Source organism: Fundulus heteroclitus, chromosome 15 (genome assembly GCF_011125445.2).
Source record: "Fundulus heteroclitus isolate FHET01 chromosome 15, MU-UCD_Fhet_4.1, whole genome shotgun sequence".
NCBI lineage: Eukaryota > Metazoa > Chordata > Actinopteri > Cyprinodontiformes > Fundulidae > Fundulus > Fundulus heteroclitus.
In genome coordinates this window covers 4,234,926-4,254,571 of record NC_046375.1, presented here as the reverse complement: position 1 = coordinate 4,254,571, position 19,646 = coordinate 4,234,926, and the positions used below count along the sequence as shown (strand labels likewise).

At 40.1% G+C, this 19,646-nt stretch overlaps 1 protein-coding gene across 1 annotated transcript in view; it reads left to right on the top strand.

Annotated features, from left to right (window-relative positions):
* nudt14 (nudix (nucleoside diphosphate linked moiety X)-type motif 14) overlaps positions 1-14,963 on the top strand; it is a 32,004-nt gene extending 17,041 nt beyond the window's left edge. Inside the window, exons 3-5 of the mRNA XM_012875822.3 lie at positions 2,707-2,771; positions 4,169-4,451; positions 7,298-14,963. Coding sequence (XP_012731276.2) covers positions 2,707-2,771; positions 4,169-4,451; positions 7,298-7,547 — 598 coding nt within the window. The 3' untranslated portion in view covers positions 7,548-14,963. The remainder of the gene's footprint in view (positions 1-2,706; positions 2,772-4,168; positions 4,452-7,297) is intronic.
* Positions 14,964-19,646: the final 4,683 nt, after the last annotated feature.

The following is a 19,646-nucleotide window of genomic DNA, read 5'->3' as shown; positions in this document are numbered from 1 at the left end:
TAAAGGTTGCAGGATAGTAGCTCTATATAGTAGAACTGGACTTGGGCACCCACGCTTTAGATCAGTGGTCCTCAATTCCAGTCCTTGAGGTCCAGTGTCCTGGAACCTCTAGATGTGTCCCTGGTCCAACACACCTTAATCAACTGGATTAATTACCTCCTCAGTATGCAGTCAAGCTCTCCAGAGTCCTGCTAATGACCTGGTTATTCTACTCGGGTGTGTTGAAGTAGAGTAACAAACCAGACCTAAATCCATGGCAAGACTTGAAAAATTATGTCCATAGATACACTCCATCCCAACTGATGTATTTGGAAAAGACAAATGGGTATAAGTCTCAGTCTCTAGATGTGCATACTAGAAGAGATAAATCCCAAAGGACCTGCAGCTATAATTGCTGTAGACCTGGTTCCACAAAGTATTGACTCAAGCAGGATGAATACCAATACTTCCCACTATTAGATTTTTATATAAAATTAGGTATCATTTTCCCTCCATTTCACAATTATACACGAACATATACGTGGGTCTTTCGCAAAAAATCCCAATAAAGTGCATTGAAGCTTGTGTTTGTTCCTTGACTAAATATATAAGAAATAAAAGATAAAGGCACATGAATATTTTTGCAACGTCCTGTGTTTTCCTTGTAATCGCTCCGGATCATGAAAGTTGGTGTGAAGGTTTCCGGCTGGTTCTCGTCAGCGAGCGACATTATTTCTGGAGAAAAGCAAAAATAAAAAAACATTGGTGCCGGCCCGGGAAGTGTTGCTCTTATGTTCCTCCGGGAAGCTTTAAGTGAAAAGGGTTGTTTTTGTTTCTGCTCTTTCAGTGAGGTGGCAGAAAGGAAAGAAGTGATTGAAAAGGGAAGTGGAGCAGCAAGTAGCCGATTTTCTGTGGCTGCTGGTATGAGACCCTTTTAAAAAGGATCAAAAGCTTTGCAATTATCAGCGGAGACAAAGTTGACCTTTTCTGTTTCAGGCTGAAAAGAATGTCGGCAGGGCCATTTGGGAATATTGTGTCTAGTATCACCTGAGTTTTTACTCCACCATTATCTGAAATTATATATATTTATCTGCATAGCCGTTATGGCTTATGGCTACTTTTGTTTTCCAGCGATCAGTTCTTTTGCTTTAATTCTGAAGATATTTGAAACGCAACAGCAAGTGTAAAAAGATAAATAGATGTAACGAATATTATGCAAACAGATCTGTAGATAAAGGGAAAACCGCTATCTGCTTTTAGGATCAGACAAAGTTCAGGAATTACCTGCTATACGATTGCACAGTCAGTTCATGTCTGTTTTATTGCTTTGACGTGTGTTTCAACTTGTTGTAGGTGGTTTAGATAAAAATGTAGATTATCTCCTGGCTGTTTTGGAGTGTCATATTCATCCACAGCAATCACCCTTTGAGCCTTTTTCTAGCAATTAACGGATAGAAAAAAGCGTCACAAATGGCAGGTAGAGATAGCTTCGGGATTTCTTTTATTCCTTTTTTGCGATCTAAAGTGCCTGTTCTTCAGAGAAAAAAAAACATTCGACTGACACGAGCTATAGTTTGGGCAAGCGGTGACGGTAACCACGTTTCGTCATCTGAAATGAAGAATCCAAACAGAAACAGAGTTCAATCATCTTCCCGGGAGTTGTTGTCAGAAACTGTAACAGCAATCTCCCGGTTTCCCTTTGAGCATGGGAATGACGGGGCAGGGTTTCCTGCCGCCTCAGACGCATCCGCTTTCCCAACGCTGACCCTGGTCCTGGAGTCTCCTCCGCCAGCCGCGCAGACAAAGACTCAGCAGCGTGTGGCCTCGCAGCGCTGACCCGCCGACAGTTCACGTTGACCCTCGCTCCAGTTTTACTTCCACATCCTGGTCGCGACGAGTCGAAATCCCAGCAATGTGACCCGCTGATCTCCGGATTGGGATTCTTTTTTTAGTACTGTTAGCACGGGTATGGGGGATTTGTTTTAGTATCGTTTTATTTTTAGTTGTTTAGAACAGGAAAAGTCCAATACAGAGATAAATTTGGAAACCTCTGCCTTTGTGATTAGATGAAGCTTGACAAGGACACTTAAATTCAATCACAACAAAGGGATTTTACACTTTTGTTTATTTTTCTCATAAAGTTTATGTTTTAGGAAAATTAAGTTACGTTTAAAAAACAGTTCTGGGTTTAAATGCGAATACCAGTTTAATCTTAAATCCTGGGATTATAAATTCACCTTAGAGGTATATTTAAATTTTACTAATGGTTACTAATAGTTACATTTTTGCATTAAGTAAAAAAGTAAAGCGCACTGAAATCAACCCAACAATCTGTACGATTATTGCTACATGTTGGTTTGACCCGCAAGGTTAAACGGTGTCAATGCAGCTCATTCTCCTGAAATGATTAGGCTCTTAAGCACATATAGAGATTTAAGTTTCCAAAATCTGGAACAAAAATAACTGTTATTTGTATTCTTTGTTATTGCTGACAACTGCAGGATTTTTTTTTTAAACTGGAAAGACAAAAGCCCCGCAGTGCTTTGATCGGGTCTACGGTTGCAAAGTCCTCAGCACTAAAAACACACAGAAAGCTGTTTTCAAAGGGATATAAAAGGCATGTCTTTAAAATACGATAAGATGCTTTTATGGTTCGTGGAGGAATCCATGTTTCTGCAATGACTCTTTAGTCTGTTTAATGGTGGCTTTTTCTCTGCCCTTCTGCAGCGTATCCGTCCTGATCTTCAACACAACTTCACACTGTTTCATCCTCGTCAAGCAGTTTCGTCCAGGTACATTTTTATTTTCTCTGCTCCACTTATTCATCTCGTTGTCACTGATCTAAATTTGGACTTCTTGTGTGCCTGTCCACTTAAAAGAAACAAACAAAAAAAACAACACAAAGCATGTTTGAATGGCTTGTCAGCAGTTTTCAAGTGTTTTCTTTTTTTCCGTCACTGCACTGCTGCCCTGGAAAGGAGAAGTTAGCCGTAGTAAGGAAGGATACCTGTAGGTAAATGAGAGGGAACCAATCGGAGCCTCGAGGTTACATGGAGCAGAGATGAAGAACATTTTAAGTACTTTGGGTCAACGGTGCAGAGCAACTGTGAGCGTGGAAAAGAGGTGAAGAAATGTGTCCAAGCAGGTCTGAACAGGTAGAGAAAAGGGTCAGGTGTGTTGTAATGTAGAACAGATTCCTGGATCAATGTGTGCTTCTGTGCTTTCTGTGTCTCTGCTCTGTCTTCTCTAAACCCACAGTGGGTCGAGGCAGATGAACGTTCACACTGAGCCTGGTTCTGGTTCTGCTGGAAGTTTTTTCTTCCCGTTAAAGGGGAGTTTTTCTTTCCACTGTCGCTTCATGCTTGCTCAGTATGAGGGATTGCTGCAAAGCCATGGACAACGCAGACGACTGTCCACTGTGGCTCTACGCTCTTTCAGGATGAGTGAATGCTGCTTGGAGAGACTTGATGCAACCTACTGGGTTTCCTTAGAGAGGACATTTTTTTGGCCAATCTGTATAATCTGATTGAATTTGATTTTAGAAAGTGCCTTGAGATGACATGTTGCATGAATTGGCGCTATATAAATAAAATGTAATTGTTGTGTGATAAGAGTTTCAATGGGAATGAAAGGAAAGCTGTACAAGATGGTGGCGAGATGTCAGGAGGCAGAGCTGGAGGTAGTAGAGATGGAGATGTTGGGGTTCTCTTTGGGATGGTTAAGATCAGGAATTAGTTCATCAGAGGAGCAGGTCATGTTAGATGCTTTGGAGATGAAACCAGAGAGGCCAGACTGAGATGCTTTGCACATGTACAGAGGAGAGATGGTGAGGACATCAGTAGAAGGATGCTGAGGCTGGAGGCTTAGAGGAAGATCAAAGAGAAGATTTGTGGATGGAGTCAAAAAGGACATGAAGGTAGAAGGTGTGAGAGAAGAAGATGCAGAAGATCGTGTTAGTTGGAGATTAATAAATCGCTTTGGTGACCCCAGAAAGAGAAAAGCAGAACGAAGATTTGGTTTAAGTTCAAGAAAGTCTTGGCCTTGATATAATATCAGCCTTCTTTTATCTGTTTTGGGGAAAATGACCACGGCCTAGAATATTATTACGTCTTTAACATCAAACGTAACGCAGTTTGCTGAGTTTGCACCTGTCCATATGAGCGTTTCTCCCGTTTTCTCCCACCTTCAGCTGTGTACATGTGCGAGTGGGAAAAGAAAAAGACGAAGACCTCTCAGGGCGCCGAGAAGACCGAGGAGGGAGACGCTTCCGAATCTCAAGAAGGCCAGTCGGCCCCGGCTGAGGCGAGCTCCTCCCCGTGGCCCCCGGCCTCGGCGGGGGTCACCTACGAGCTCTGCGCCGGTCTGGTGGACAAACCCGACCTCTCGCTGGAAGAGATCGCCCGGCAGGAGGTGCTGGAGGAGTGTGGCTACGACGTACCAGCTTCCAAGCTGAAGAGGATTACTTCATACAGGTTAGCTCTTTCAAGCGCCTCCATTTAGCCCCCCCTAGAAAATCAGGTCCAGGTTGGAGACGCTAACACAAGGGCCGCACCTGTTGATTCCTCCCGACTCCTCCTGTAAATCTGCCGACCATCAAAGACGCGTTCCTTGTCAGATTGAAAGACAGCGAAAAGCCTGACAAATGCATCCCAGGAGCTGGAGGCCTTATGAATAAACCATGAGCGCAAAATAATTCCCTTGTTGCTGGCTCAGAGACACTCTGGGGGAAATCTCCTCCTGGCGTAAGGCGAAACGGTTTTCTCTTTGGTAAAAATAGATTTGCAGTTTTTCTGTGCTTGAAAAAGAGAAGTGGCTACAGCTACTGACGTAGGCGAAGCTTTACAGACTGCGGTGAGCCACCTTTAAATAACAGCTGTTAAAGTGGACTCCAGAATATGCTTGAATATGTTAAAAAACATCTTTTCAGCCTGTTTATCCTTCATTTTTTTTTTGCTTTTACTTTGTTACACTTAATATTTAAGAGGATTTTGTACAGACATATTAACAGTCGACATGGTTGACAAGCAAGGCAATAATTAATCTTTGTCATCAGTCGTCAGCCGCTGGATTCGGTACCTAAAACCTCAAAAGCAGGCATGACCACACAGACTAAACAAGCTTTAAATATAGAGCAGTAGAAATATGAATTGCATAGCAAAAGAAATGCAGTTCAGGGACTAAAATATATTCTCAAAGCTACATTTAGTTTATGGAGATTATGCACAGTTTACTTGCCGCATGGCGCTGGATGTTCTTGACTGGCCGTCTTGTTAGCCCTTAATGCCGAATTAGCACTCTAAATGAGTAGATACGTGGATTTTTCTGTTATTTAGGGTTTTATAAGCAACTGTTTTATTATTTGGTATCATTTTCTTTTTAATCTGAGCAGATATTGATGTAGGAGGAAGTACTGGATAAGAAGGTAAAGTAATGGAGCCAGTTGTTTTAGGGCAACCTCTGAAATGATACCCAGTTACTAACTTCTGCAACCTGTTGAAATAATAAGCCGAGCGAGTGAGTTAGACGGAAACATCGGGGGAAACCATTCATCACTGTCAACATGTTGGCTGCGCAGGACTGCCAGGATGCGAACAGGCCCTCATCCGACAGTGAAAAGCTGGACAGGCGTGACCGAACGCTCGCAGAAAATGTTTTTGATTTGACTCGAGAACCTCCTGCGGCTCTGTTGGTGTCGTCTGTGGCCGTTGTTATGTGCGGGCCGCTTCCATCGCGTAGGATGGTATCATCTTAACCCACATAACACCCATGAGGGTGTTTTTTTTTTTTTTTTTTTTTTTTTTTTTGTGGTCCTAAGCCATCCATATAGTAAACAGGGGATCCAGCTTTTGGATTTACATGCACTTAAAGCGACGCGTTTCAGGAAGTAGGAAACCCCAAACAGTGCATAATGCTGTTTTACTCTACCGAGCCTTGAAAAAGCATGGGAAACGTTCACATTTTGTCATGTCATAACCACCGTGGGTTTGTTGTGATTAATCAAAACAAAGTAGTGCATAATTGTGAAGTTGTAAGGAAAAAAAAACAAAAAAAAAAAAAAAAAACTATATATATATATATATATATATATATATATATATATATATATATGTATATATATATATATATATATATATATATATATATATATATATATATATATATGTATATATATATGTATATATATATATATATATATATATATATATATATATATATATATATATATATAAATTGTGGCATATATTTGTATTCAGCCTCCCCTGAGTCAATACTTTGTAGAATCACCTTTCATTATAATGTCTCAGAATCAGTTTCGTTTTGGCCGTGATTGTGTGCAAAATCAAGTAGTTTGACTTTGCCGCACACATTAGGTAATAAAATATGCCTCTACCAGCTCGACACATGTATAGATGCAGAATTTAGCTCATTCTTCTATGCAGAAAGTCTATGCAACAGAAAACCCACAGCACGATGCTGCCACCACCATGTTTCAAAGTGAAGCTGTTGTGTTCAGTGTGACGTGCAAGATTTTGTATATAAGCCAAAGCGTTTAGCTTTAGTCTCTTCTGAACAGAGCCCGTTCTTCTGCATGCTTGCTCTGCCCCCTGAATGTGAAAGGCAGTGATCTATGAAGAAAAACCTGAGGTCCAAATGTGCAGTCCCTCAACTGCAGCTCGTTTTGGAGACAAAGGGAAATTAAAATCCACTCCATATCAAAACCATTTCCGTTTAAGACAACAATAAGATTCACTTTTTAACAAGTTATTTTAATGTGGACAACATACTCTTTACCTCTGATCTACGAAGGTAAAAGCGCATAGTAAAGGCATTTACAAAAAAAATTCCCCTCCCTCTTTTCTCCATGGTTGCCATTGTTAACCATGAAATACCAACGATCAGCTGACGTATGAAAACGAACACTAACATTCACAAGGTGCTTTGCATTGATCCTTTGTGGTGAATCTGGGTGTGTAGAGGGCAGAACACGAGGCGGAACCAGGTATGCAAACCAAAGGGAAATTGCTTATGGATCCTTGGCACTGTTTTATAAATGAGATCCCAGATTTGTTTAGTGCACGACCAATAATCGTTGATCTCTGCAGCTCCTCCAGAGTATACGTGTCTCTCGGCGTCTTCTCTGGTACCAGGCTTCAGGAGCTTGAAAACAAATGCCCAGCACAAAATATAAAATGTTCTTCCTCCTCGCCTGATGTTTGTGGAGAAAATTTGGAAAAGTTGTGAATACTTTTCCATAAACCTGTACATAAAGAGCGATGATCTCAGATACAGATTTTCACCTTCTGTTTGTCCTCCACAGATCAGGCGTGGGCGTAACGGGCTCTAAGCAGACCATGTTTTACGCCGAGGTGTCCGACGACAACTGCGTGAGCGCCGGCGGAGGCGAGCCGCGCGAGGGCGAGCTCATCGAGGTCGTCAAAGTCCCGCTGCACGAGGCCATGACGTTTGCCTACGACGAACGTATACCCAAAACCATGGGCGTCATTTTTAGTTTCATCTGGTTCCATAATAACATGTCTCCCAAGTACAAGATTTCTACCAACGTGTAACTGGCATTAGTTTAGCCACTCTTTTTATTATTTACTGCATATTAAAGTCCAAACACTGGCCCAGCGCACCCTCTGCTACCCTCACAGCTCATCATCCTCCGTTGCCTTTTTTTGCTTATTGGTACACAAAGAAGAGTGGGCTCCTTGTCTTGTCCTTAACACTTTATTTTTTTAATTGTATTTTAATAACTCTCCTACAAACAACGGTTTGCCATAGCTGGCTCGCACTGGCGCCTTTTCTCTTGAATCAATTTTTTTTGGATATGCTAACTATTTTTAATGTGCCATCTCTTTTTAAATGGCTTCATATCGCTGATCATATTTGCCTGCACAATTAAAGGAAGGCCCATGGTGCTTTTGATGGAGTTTTTGAATGTTTTATTTTGTTTTGTTTTTTTATATCAGAGTGGCCATCTTTTGAGTATCTTAGGTCCCTTTTGTAGGTTAGGCATGGGCCGGTCCAAGATTTTCATGGTACGATAACCCCGGAGTGAAACGATTATTGATATTTACACAAAAAGAGAGAAAGACAAATGTATAACAGGATGCTTTTGCTTTCACCTGAAACAGAAAAGCGTAACCGTTCTTACACTTGCTCGAATAACACTATTTAAGGTATAATATCTAGACTTATTATTTTGATTTTGATTCATAGAATAAAACAATCAGACCTAGACTGTCTACCTTTTTCATGACTGGAACTATATCAAACAGTTCAATTTATCTTTATAGTAAGCGAGACTACGTGAATTAGCCTTCCCTCAGCCAGCTGACTGTCAGTGCTCAGCGCCACAGGATGGAGAGAAACTGTTGCATTATTTGCGCTCCACACGGATGGAGAAATCTCCGGTCACATCAGTATTTCCTGTGGCTTCTCATTAAATGGACTTTAAACCGTGAGAACGGTTGACGGCAATCCCCGGCCCATGCCTGCTGTAGATGGTAGCTAACATTTCTGATTTGCAACATCGGAGTGATCGTCTCAGCTCAACACTTCAGACTTCTCTCTGGCTAAATCAAATACACGGCACCTAACTTTGCACTTAATATAACCGGAATATGATACAGTGGCATAATCCGGCTAACGGCTATCTCGATAACGCAGGCGCTCGCCATTCAGAAACGCTAAAGCCCTAACCCGTTTATAACTAACCTACAAGCTGTATTTAACTAGGAGGGTAAGCCACAGTAGACCCTTTATTAAAAGTCACGTTGTAAAATTGTCTTGCTGCATGACTGTGACAACATGCAGCAAGGTGGTTATGTTTTTGCAGTAGACTTTTTCGTTCACCCTGAATCCGAGTTGGAAAACAAAGAATCGCCCAGTTATGCAAAAACGATGTTTGAGGTGTTCAGTCAAGCCATATATGTAATTTCTCTGATCCCCCATCCTCTTAAGCAATAGCTGTGCTACTACCCAACGCCGAACAATCACTTTAACGTCCTTGAAATGAGAGCCAGGTGAGATATAATCAGCCCTGGATCGCCACACAGGGACATCACACACCGGACTTCGCTCTGAGGGCGTTGAAGCACAATCATGTCAAGAAATGCTGTACAACAAACCTAAATCTGGTAAGAATTAGGGTCATTGTGTTAAATCTCGCTCCAAGTTAGGGACTAAGTTAAGATCGGAAACAAACTTTTCTCTTTAGTTTTGTCCAAACTTTTTGCCATTGGGCAGCACAAATGTCAAGCTCAAATTTTGTTTTGTTTTTTTATTAATTCCAGAAACATTTTCTTTTAATTTTTAACAAAACAAAAAAATTAATCTAATTTCTGTATAAAGGGATCTGTAAATCACTGTAAATCTGAAACAAACAAGGTCTCATTGGGTGTACCCCTGTGTTTTGTCAGGATGTGGCTCAGTCTTGCTTTATGTTTGGAGTCCTAATTACTAGCAAACAAAATCAAAAGCAAAAAAAAAACATGGTTGACAAAAGCTTGCACCTCACATTTTCTATTTAAGAAGATTTTAACTTGCCTCTCTCTTTTTCAAAAGACATGATTGAAAATTGTACCTAAATTGAGTTGGCAAACCAAATTTCAGCCATTCTTAAATTGTGGTCGAGTGTCGCACATAATCATAATCACATAGATAAATTCCCTCTTAAAGGCATCTTTGTTTTAAGAGTTCAGGTGAACCTACCTTTGTACATAATTAGTAAGACAAATGGGTTCTTTTATAAAAAAAAAAAACTTTGACTTTACATCATAGGAACTTTAAGACCATAAACAACATTTCCAAACAGAAAATCCTTTCTATTCATGCGTTACTGTGTCAAAAAAACCTCCAACTCCCATCAACACACAGCTAATCTCTGATCATCAGCAAATTGCCAAATCTCAGGTCCAAGTATTTAAACTTTATATGTCAACAAATCTTTGAATGTGACAATGACCAGCATGTCATAACAATCCTAAAACATCCCATTTCAAAATCACTACCAGCTTGTGTAGCTGAAGACGTCCTCTGTTCGCACCCATATTTTCATTGACGAAGGGCTGGTAAATCACTAATTGCTTCATATGTGAAAACAAAGTAACTCCCACATAGAAGTGTTAAAATAATATGCAAGAGCTGAAACAAAGGCCATAGTCTTTGTGCAAGACGGTGATGTTTATGTGAAGCGGATACCGCGCCTCACAATGAGAAGAAGGCCAAATAAATGGAACTGGTATGTTGTTAATTGCACCGCCCGCGTACAGTGCTGGTATTCTGTCACCACGAGGCGGCCTTGGGACATGTAAGGCTATTATTTGGAACAGTGCGAAGTGCAATGTAAAAAAAAAAAAAAAACGCTTTGAAATTAATTACATGGCGATTGTGTTACTAGGACGTAGTTAATAAAATCAAATGTAAGATTTGGCTAGTTGTTTAAACAAAATTTTGGTTTCATTTAAGAATCGTCTAAGGTCTTTTTTATATATGTTTTTTTTTTTTGTTTGTGTGTGAAAAACTAGGTGCTGAGTTTTAGAAACAGGGTTATACATTAAGTTTCCATCACTTAGCAACAGCTGATCCTGCATATTATATCAACAAAGCCCACCCATTACAACAGATCATACAAAGACCTCTCTCTGATGTGGAATTTCTCTTTATTTCATATAAAAAAAGATACTGTATCCTCTGAAATCATCTATTAAGCAGAGTCCACAATTGTTTACAAAAACAGAAGACTAAAGCGTGCTCAAAGAGAAACTTTAACACTTCTCTGATGTCTTAAGGCCCCCTTTACACCTGAGTAAGACCACACTATGGTCTCAAGGACCTCTACTACAGTTTGAACACTGGTGGATCATGGAAAATTTGGAAAACTAATTCCAGTGTGAAGGCAATAATGACCTTTTTTTTCAGCCTCTTTCCTGGCTATCCTATCCCTTTGCTGCTACTATAGGGACATTGTCTGCACTAGGGTGCAATTATTATTTATCTGCCTAACTTCCCCATTGGTATGGAAGTTTTCTGCACCTCAACCATCGGTTTCAGCCCATGGAGCTGGACAAAACACAATCAGTATTTTCATCAAATATCAGGAACGATGGCGTATTCGGGTAAATTGGTATTGTGTACAGAGCAAAGCACACTACCAATTAGGATTTTGTACAATAACTTTAATCATGTGCAGCACTTTGGGCACATTTCTGGTTCCTGCACCCAAAGTCTGTTTTTTTTTTGTTTTTTTAACTGATTTTTCTGAATTGGTCATATTAGCCTTGATCCAGCTATTTGATAATTGTGTTGTAAACCCCATAAATCACTGTTTGGACTCTTTTTTTTTTTCATCATCTGCTCATTTTTGAAGTCGCTAGCATGGCTTATCCTTGACAGCACCACAAGTAGATTTAAGATTTAAACTGCAACCGAAAATATTCCTAACAGTTATCATCTCCCAGCTACCTATATGCACAATTTGGAGGTGTGTGCTCTTCACCCTAGATGGGAGGGTTGTAATAATTTAGGCTACTTGGAGTGCTGTCAACCCAGCGTGAGCGTGAAAAAGTGTAATCCTGGCGTGGAGCAAGCACAAACACTTGTTTAAGTAAGGTGTACATGGGCCACATGTCATGAATGAGTTAAAGCAGGCTCCCCTACACAGCTACCAGGAGCTAGTCATTCTGCCACCATCATAATGAACTACGACAATCTTACGACGTGCATGCTCGAAGAAGTCTGGGAACACTTTATCACAAGTAATGGGGAGCATACTATGTTTTTGCACCCATAAGGCCCTGTGGTAGGCCCTGCAGAAACCATCCATGTTCCAGCAGATTTTAAATTAATTTTTCCATTGTGCTACGGTCTTAGCTGTAAAGGGGGCCAAAGCAGCTTTAGTTTTAGTTGAGAAGTCAACGCTCAAGTCATAAGGCAAAAGACTACCTTTTCTGGTTTACAGAAATGCCTTGTCGGACCAGTGGACTCTCACTTTTGTTTGTGGACTGGGGAAAACAGACAATCAAGTTTAGACATTTTTACATAATTTGTGAGATGAAATTTCTGTTTATCTCTCAGATTCTGCAATCTTGCCGGCTCAGCCTTACTAGCCGGCATTGCAGTGCTTTTCCACCTTGAGGTCTTACTACTTGCACAAAGAAATATTGTTTTTATCAAATACCCATAATAGATTTGATCAATTTCACCACCATTTATGGATTATTTTCTGCCCAAGCTGTATTCAAAAACATGCATATATTCTTAAAGCCACACATGGTGAGCCACTGAGCTCCCATCACATAATTTTGGATAGATTTCTTTACTGTTGACTTTTTTAATATTCCCCAACAATTATTTATAACATAAAAATAGGCATAAGTCAGCTTTTCCAATATGTATCCGTAAAACTCTTGATTGAATATACTTCCATGATCAGAAACCACAACATGACGCTTTAATCTGTTACGGTGAAAGATGTCACAACCATAAGGCAGCTGTGGATTTTTAAATGCAAGTCATAGCTTCACTTTACATATTAACCAGCGACTGTAGAAACATGGCAAGAAAAAAGAAAAAAGCGATGCTGCTCATTTTACAAAATTAAGCAAGGCTAGAGCCATAAACCATTAAGGGAAAAAATATATTTTCATAGTATTCACCACAAAGTGTAAGTTTGCTTCTGGTTTGACTTTATGTAAATGTAACAAAAAAAAAAAGCCATTAAACTTGAAGGCCAGTCTGTAACTAAATGTGCCTATCAAATGTGGACAGCAGTAGTGTGTCTAAGCCTACTGCTCTTATAATTTTTTATGTATGTATTTCCAATGCTGTTTTTGGGTTTCTATCTTTGGATTGAAAACTTAAGTCGAATAACATCCAAAGGCTGTCGAAAACTTGATGAAACCCCATAAGAACGGTGGTTCAAAACAACTTAAACATTAATAGAAAGTCTGACTTTTCCTAAAAGCACAACTCTTATGAAATGTGGAGTTTCTTGCATTCTGTGTACTTTTCTTTTCATCATAGCACAGCCAAATAGATGAGGCTGTGCTTGTTTTTAAAAGAAAAAAAAAAGAGAAACTATCACATGTTCGTAAATAAATGTACTGCACGTCTCTCTCTAAGATAAGGACAAGAAATCCATTTGTTATGATGTAAAAGCTGCATTTGGATTAACCCAGCCTAAAAAAGAAAGTAGTCCACGCATCAAAGGGCAAAGCATCTGCAAAGTTTGAAGATTATGTAACTGAGCGTCAGTTGTTGGCAAAGTTGACAGCAAAAAGCAAACATGCAGAGCGGTGACACTTCAGGTTCAGATGGTTCCACCTGATTCACTGAGAAGGCAGTCATGCAGCAGAAAGAAATGCGACGTTATGTTGGGCCATATTTTAGGATTATAGTTTTTCAAAGCCCGTGGAAAAAAAACAAGCTTTGTTTTTTTTAAAAAGTAGGTTGCTCAGATATGTGAAATTGTGGTAAAGAAGATCTTAAACATAAATACCAAAAAAAAAAAATTGGAAACCAAAACTTTATTTCTGTTGTTTCTGGGCTGGAGCGAATTACTATATGTAAACTAATCACCTAAAATTTGGAAATTATTAAAAATTTTCACCTGTTTTTATTTTTTACGCAGCAGAAATAACCAATATTTTGTATTCTGAGTAGTGAATAACTCCTGCTTAAAGGCAGCTAACAGTAGGCATCAGGTTATGATTTATTACACATTTAGTAACAAATTCAACAAATATACTAAATTGTCTTCATGAAGTCTAAAGTCAGCCCGAGTTTGGTACTTCATTACAGCATTGAATGCACTTTGGACAGTTTAGAGTGAGGTTACAGACTGAGCCACAGGTAAGCCATATTTATGCTACTTAAGGTAATCTAATATTTTTAAGATGAATAAATCATGTATGAGCTGGATTTTAGCCACTTTCCCTGCGTTTCTACCTCCATCACTCAGGCCCACAACAAACGTTTTGTCGTTTTTTTTTTTTTTTTAGTTCTTTTGATAGCTGCCTTCAGGTTAGGCATGGTCTTTTAAGGCTTTTTTTTCAGATCCTTAGTGCTCCACAACACTAATAAATAACGAGTCAATACTTAGTGGTTCTCAGCGGTCACAGGATAAAATCATCAATACAACAGTTTAATAAATGTACATGCTCTCTTTGCTTCCTCAAATGTGATGCGTTCTTGTTTTCTTTTGTTAAGGATTTGTGCATTTGTTTCACAACTTCTTACCGTGTTTCCGACAATGTCTCAAGGTGGAAAACTTTTAAAGGTGCTATGTGTAGTGTCCTCTGAGAGAAGAAGACGTGTTGCTCTTAAATAATGCCGCTGTCCAGGCCTGAACAGTGCTTAATTACCTCTTGTCATTCGACATAATCAATGGTTCTTGTTTTGCTGAGGAGTCCTGAGAAATGCACTTTGATCGTGTGCAGGTCGGTCACTTTTGCTTCTCTGCTCGCCGTCTGGAGGCCAACATTTTCAGAAAGCGACTCTAAAGTGGTTCAAAGTGACGTTATGTTGTAGCACTTGTTGATCTATTTGGTAAAGTAATGTTCAGCGAAAATCCTACACACAATACCTTTAAGTGAAAGACATGTTTGGAGTTTCTCTTATTGTAAAACATGAGTCAAATGTGATTCTTTTTTTCTTCTCTTTTTTTCTGGTGTCTCACAGAAATTGTGTTTTTAAAAAAAAACATTTTCATAAAAAAAAAAGCTATAAATACAAACATTGCTGAGATATTATTTTCTGTATTTAATGCTTTGTTAAAAGTGTATACACATTGTGGGCGGTGTTTCTAGTAATGCTTATGTTTTGTTAATTTATTACCTAAATGTTGAAATATTCACATTTCAAATAAAATAAACTTGGTACAAACATAGTACAGTGATATCTTAAACATTGCATGTGCACTAACTGTGTTGGATTAAACTGCATTAAGTTCAAAATAAAATGTGTTTGATGCCCTAAAATGTCTGCATGTCTTGTCATTATTTATATATATATGTATGTGTGTGTGTATATATATATATATATATATATATATATATATATATATATATATATATATATATATATATATATATATATATAGTGTGTGTGTGTGTGTCCTGTCTAGCAGTGTAGCAGTAAGAATTGTTGTCTTAATGCCAAAAAGGGCCCAAAAGATTTTACTCTCACAAGCGGAGCCTTAGCGCTTTCGCCATAGTACTCCACTTGATTTATGCAAACTAGAAGCTTTAATATAATTTATGCAGGGAATATTTCATGTTAAATGGACACTGAAACAAGAAGGTAGAAGAGACAAAAAAGGTGAATGAGAAAAAGGAGAGAACGATACAACATCCTCAGTCTGCTTCTTCACCTGCACTTGTGTATGTAAGGTTTATCCATGAGAAAAATGCTCAATAGACCAGTTCATTGTTATTGTTTTGATGCGGGTTTTTCGCGCATGCGCGCCGGACCGGTAGGCAAAAGACGAACACAATGGCGAACGCAAACAGCGAAACTGACGAGTTCTCCACGTATTTTTCTTCTTTAGATAACGTATCAAAAGATCGTTTTAAGAGTAAGTTGATGGTTGATGGTATCAGATTGCCAGATCCACACAGCAAAAGCCTGAAGGGACGGAGCGAGTCTGTGAAATGCTGGCCAAGCGCTCCGTACCACGACATATACAGCTGCCTTATAAACACGGCAGGCCAGTACAGACGAGAGAGCGTGAAAGCCCCTGAAACCACTGGACGGCTGCAATTATTTTATATCAGGAAAAAGGCTCCAGCAACGCCATGAGGGATTAAGCGGTCAGAAAATGGATGGATGGATGGATGTTGTTCACTCGTTTGTGTAACAGCACAAAGCGGCGTCGGACACAGGCCGCGTCTCAGCAGAGGAAGACCCGCCCGGTAGGATAAAAAAACATTGTTTACTATGGATTATTTTGGTATTTTTGTCTTGTTAAAATGGGTGGGGGTGTCGGCGACATTGCAGCGTAAACACAGAAGTACTAGCGCCCGTGAACCGGGGCGTAATGGAGCAGCAGCAGCTGCGTGAACTACCCTATAGTGGTTGTGAAGAGCCAAAGACCCAATCTCCAAAGCGGGGTACCGCTGGCAGACACCAGGGGTACCAAAACCCCAGATGCCCAAAGGGAATTTCAGAGTAAAGGTGCCCAAGAGGGGCCAACACAGGAAATCAGCCTCCCCCACCCAAGGGAAGAGGAGAGACGGCCCCAAGGAAACCCGGCAACAGCCATAATGCTGAAGACCCTGGGAACAGTGGAGACGAGCCCGTGGACTCGGCCGGTAGCCAGCTATGGTGGAGCAGATCCGGCCATGGACCCCAGGGAGCCGAGACCCCAAGGGCGCCCTGCCTCTGACCAAGCCACAGGGGGCCAGGCCCCGCAAAGCAGCCGCCAGGAACGAGCCGGCACCCGCCCGAGCACCCGGCCCCCGGACACTGAGTACCACCAAAGCACCATGAAGCCAAGGCGCCAGCCAGCGGAGGGGAGCTGGATGGTGGGGATGGGCTCCACACTAAGTGGAGAACTGAGATGGAGAAGGGGCAGTACAAACCCAACCTGACAAATTAAACAAACAGAAAACTACATACACAGTGACATTCACTCGTTCCCACGCAAGTGCCCCCACACGCAAACAAAAACAAAAAAAAGGGACACAGTACACACACTCGCACTTACCCCACACATCCTATATTCCCAGGTCCAGGCACCGTCACCCCTAAGGGGTACCCAACCCCTGGACCCGGTAGGTGAACCCTAAAATCAAGATGGTGGGGGGTGGGGGGGCGCCACAACCTTGGTGTGAATGTCGGAGGAAAAAAGATAACAGCTTTGACTGATCTGTAATGAATTGCTATGCACTGTCTGTCTATTTCCAGGGCTGTCCAAACTTTTGATCACGTGCAAATGTATCACGTCAAACAAACACAAGGGCCACAAGACAGAATAAAACAAAATTAAAATGACCAAAATATTACATTCAATAAAAATGTGCCTACAATATTTTTATTGAACACATTGGTCAGATTTCCTGTAGGAAAGGGATGTGTAAATTTTAGTAGATCCAAACCTTGAAAAGGGTTTTGCACATTTGCCTTTTTAAAAAAAATAATAAGTGGGTCATCCAGTTTGCCAATTATTCTCAGCAGTCAGAAAATGATTTAGATCAATTCAGAGCAATTAAAAGGTAATTGTATGAAGAAAATATTACGGAAAGATTATTATTTTTTTTTAACAATACCTCTTTTGAAGTAGTCAAGTATAAATGTGGTTAAAATAACTTAAGTGACACTAAAGATGACAATTTTAACTAATAGTTTCATGCTTAGAACTGAATTGCAAATAGTTATTGCACAGTTTGAGTGTTGTAAATCATGTGCACCTCGAAACATGAGGTAGATATTTCAGCCGTCTCTGTTGACACAGAATGTGTCTTACAGAAACAATCCGATCAGATAAAAGATAGATGTGGATCTGGAAACGGGACAACACATTCTTGCAAATTATCCTGCCTGCGAAGATAAGCCAGCGCAAGTGTAACTTCTGCAAAACCTCATCTTGATAGGCATCTGGATAACTGGCCCAGAAATGAATGCGGGATTCACTCGTACGGCCAGAGGGGGGAATCAAAGCCTCTGTGCTGAGGAGATGATTTAATCTGAGGTGTGTGGAAAAACGGGACCAATCTTATCAGTCCTGTCATTGTGGCAAAGGCATGAAAAGACTGCATTGTGATCCGACAACACTGTTGCAAAAAAGCGACAGAATATGCATGAGGTCAACTTATATTCTGGCTTTCCTCCCATGTAACACATCAGTTGTGTCTGGGAATGAAAAGGAGTTTAACAATATTAAATGTATTTAACAATATAAATATAAATACGCAATCAGTCGTTCATAGTTGTTAGAGTCTGAATCGCATGCTGCTGATCCAACAGCTGATGGCAAAGAAAATTCCAGTCTGAGCCACAAACCTTATTTGAAACATCTTGATATACAGCAAAAGAGTTCACAGCCTTCAAACCTTCTAACATCTGTAAACTGTTGTGTCTGTTTGTATTCTGCCTCATTGAGGCCGTATGAGTCAATATTTGTGAGAGCACCAGTCACAGCAACAAGCCCTTGGAAGTATATCTCTCTAAGCCACCATTAGGTGCACCACCATGTCTTGATAGGTTTTTAGATGATGGATCTTGGTGTTATTTTTGACCAAGACGTGTCATTTAAATCCCATATTAAATAGCTTTCCAGAGTTTAATTTTTTCACCTCTGGAATATCGCCAAAATTAGAAATATTCTGCCAGGGGTGATGCTAAAAAACTAGTCCATTCATTTGTTACTTCAAGGCTGGACTATTGTAATCCTCGCAGATCCACTCTCACCCAATTGATGAGCAAGCTCTGCACTGGTGGAAACACAACTATAGCACACTCCTCAGGAAGACATCCTGAACATGTTATCTTGTTATCTTGAATATGAAGTTGGCGATACAGAAAACGGTCGATGTCGATATTCTTAGCAGTGTTTTCTTTGCCTCGTTTTGATGCAGTGTACTTAGTTCTGCATGTTAATATTACAATGACTGGACTCCAGTTGGCAGTCACATATTTTTTGTTGTTGTTTTTGTTACTTTGCAGGAAAGATCCAAAAGCAATGTGTGACTGCTAAACCCTCTGGCCATAGTGCGTCCTTTGTTTTTTCTTGAAAACACACAGGTGCTCGATGCATTCTCCCATTAGGAGTAATGCCTCCAGTCCATGTAAACACCCACGTATACCACCTCATTCTGTTCTCCCAGTGTAAATACAGCTTTTTCCTGCCTCTTTTAAAATCCACCGTCCCCGTTTTTGCCCTTTATGATGTTGAAGATAAGCCCCAACACCCTGACAGTTGAAAAACGGTCGCGCTTAAACTTTCTCCTACTTCTAAACTAGTTTTGCTGGTCATGCGGCATTTGACAAAAAACAACAGAGAAGACGTTAAGGTTTTATTTAACATTCATACAAAGCTTTTGAACTTCTCAGCACAGACCTGAGTCAATGAGACACGGGAAGAGTGAGAAGAAGAAGTTCGTGCAAAAAGAAGTTGTTTTTTTTCACTCCTGAAAAAAGAAAGTAAGACTTAAACTGAACCCAAAATGTGTCAGAGGCAGTGTGGTCAAAATAAACACTTTGAAACTTAGTCCGATAATTTAGAGGTAAAAATTAGAATATTGCATAAAAGTGCAATATTTTGTGCCAGTCATCTCAGAAAGTGAAACTCATATACTATATTGATTAATTACACATCGAGTGATATATATAATAGCCTTTGTTTATTGTAATTTTAAACATGATGGCTTGTAGATAATGAAAAAACAAAATTCAGTGTGTCTGAAAATTAGGATATTGTGAAAAGGTTCATTATTTGATGCTCATGGTGTCACGCCCTTATCAGCAAATCAACTCAAAACACCTGCAAATGTTTCCTGAGCATTTAAACGGGTTCTCACTCTGGGTCAGAAGACGACACCATCATGGGGAAGACCGCTGACTGGACAGACGTCCAGAAGACAGCCATCAACATCCTTCACAAGGAGGGTCAGCCACAAAATGTCATTGCTGATGAAGCTGGTTGTTCACAGAGTTCTGCATCC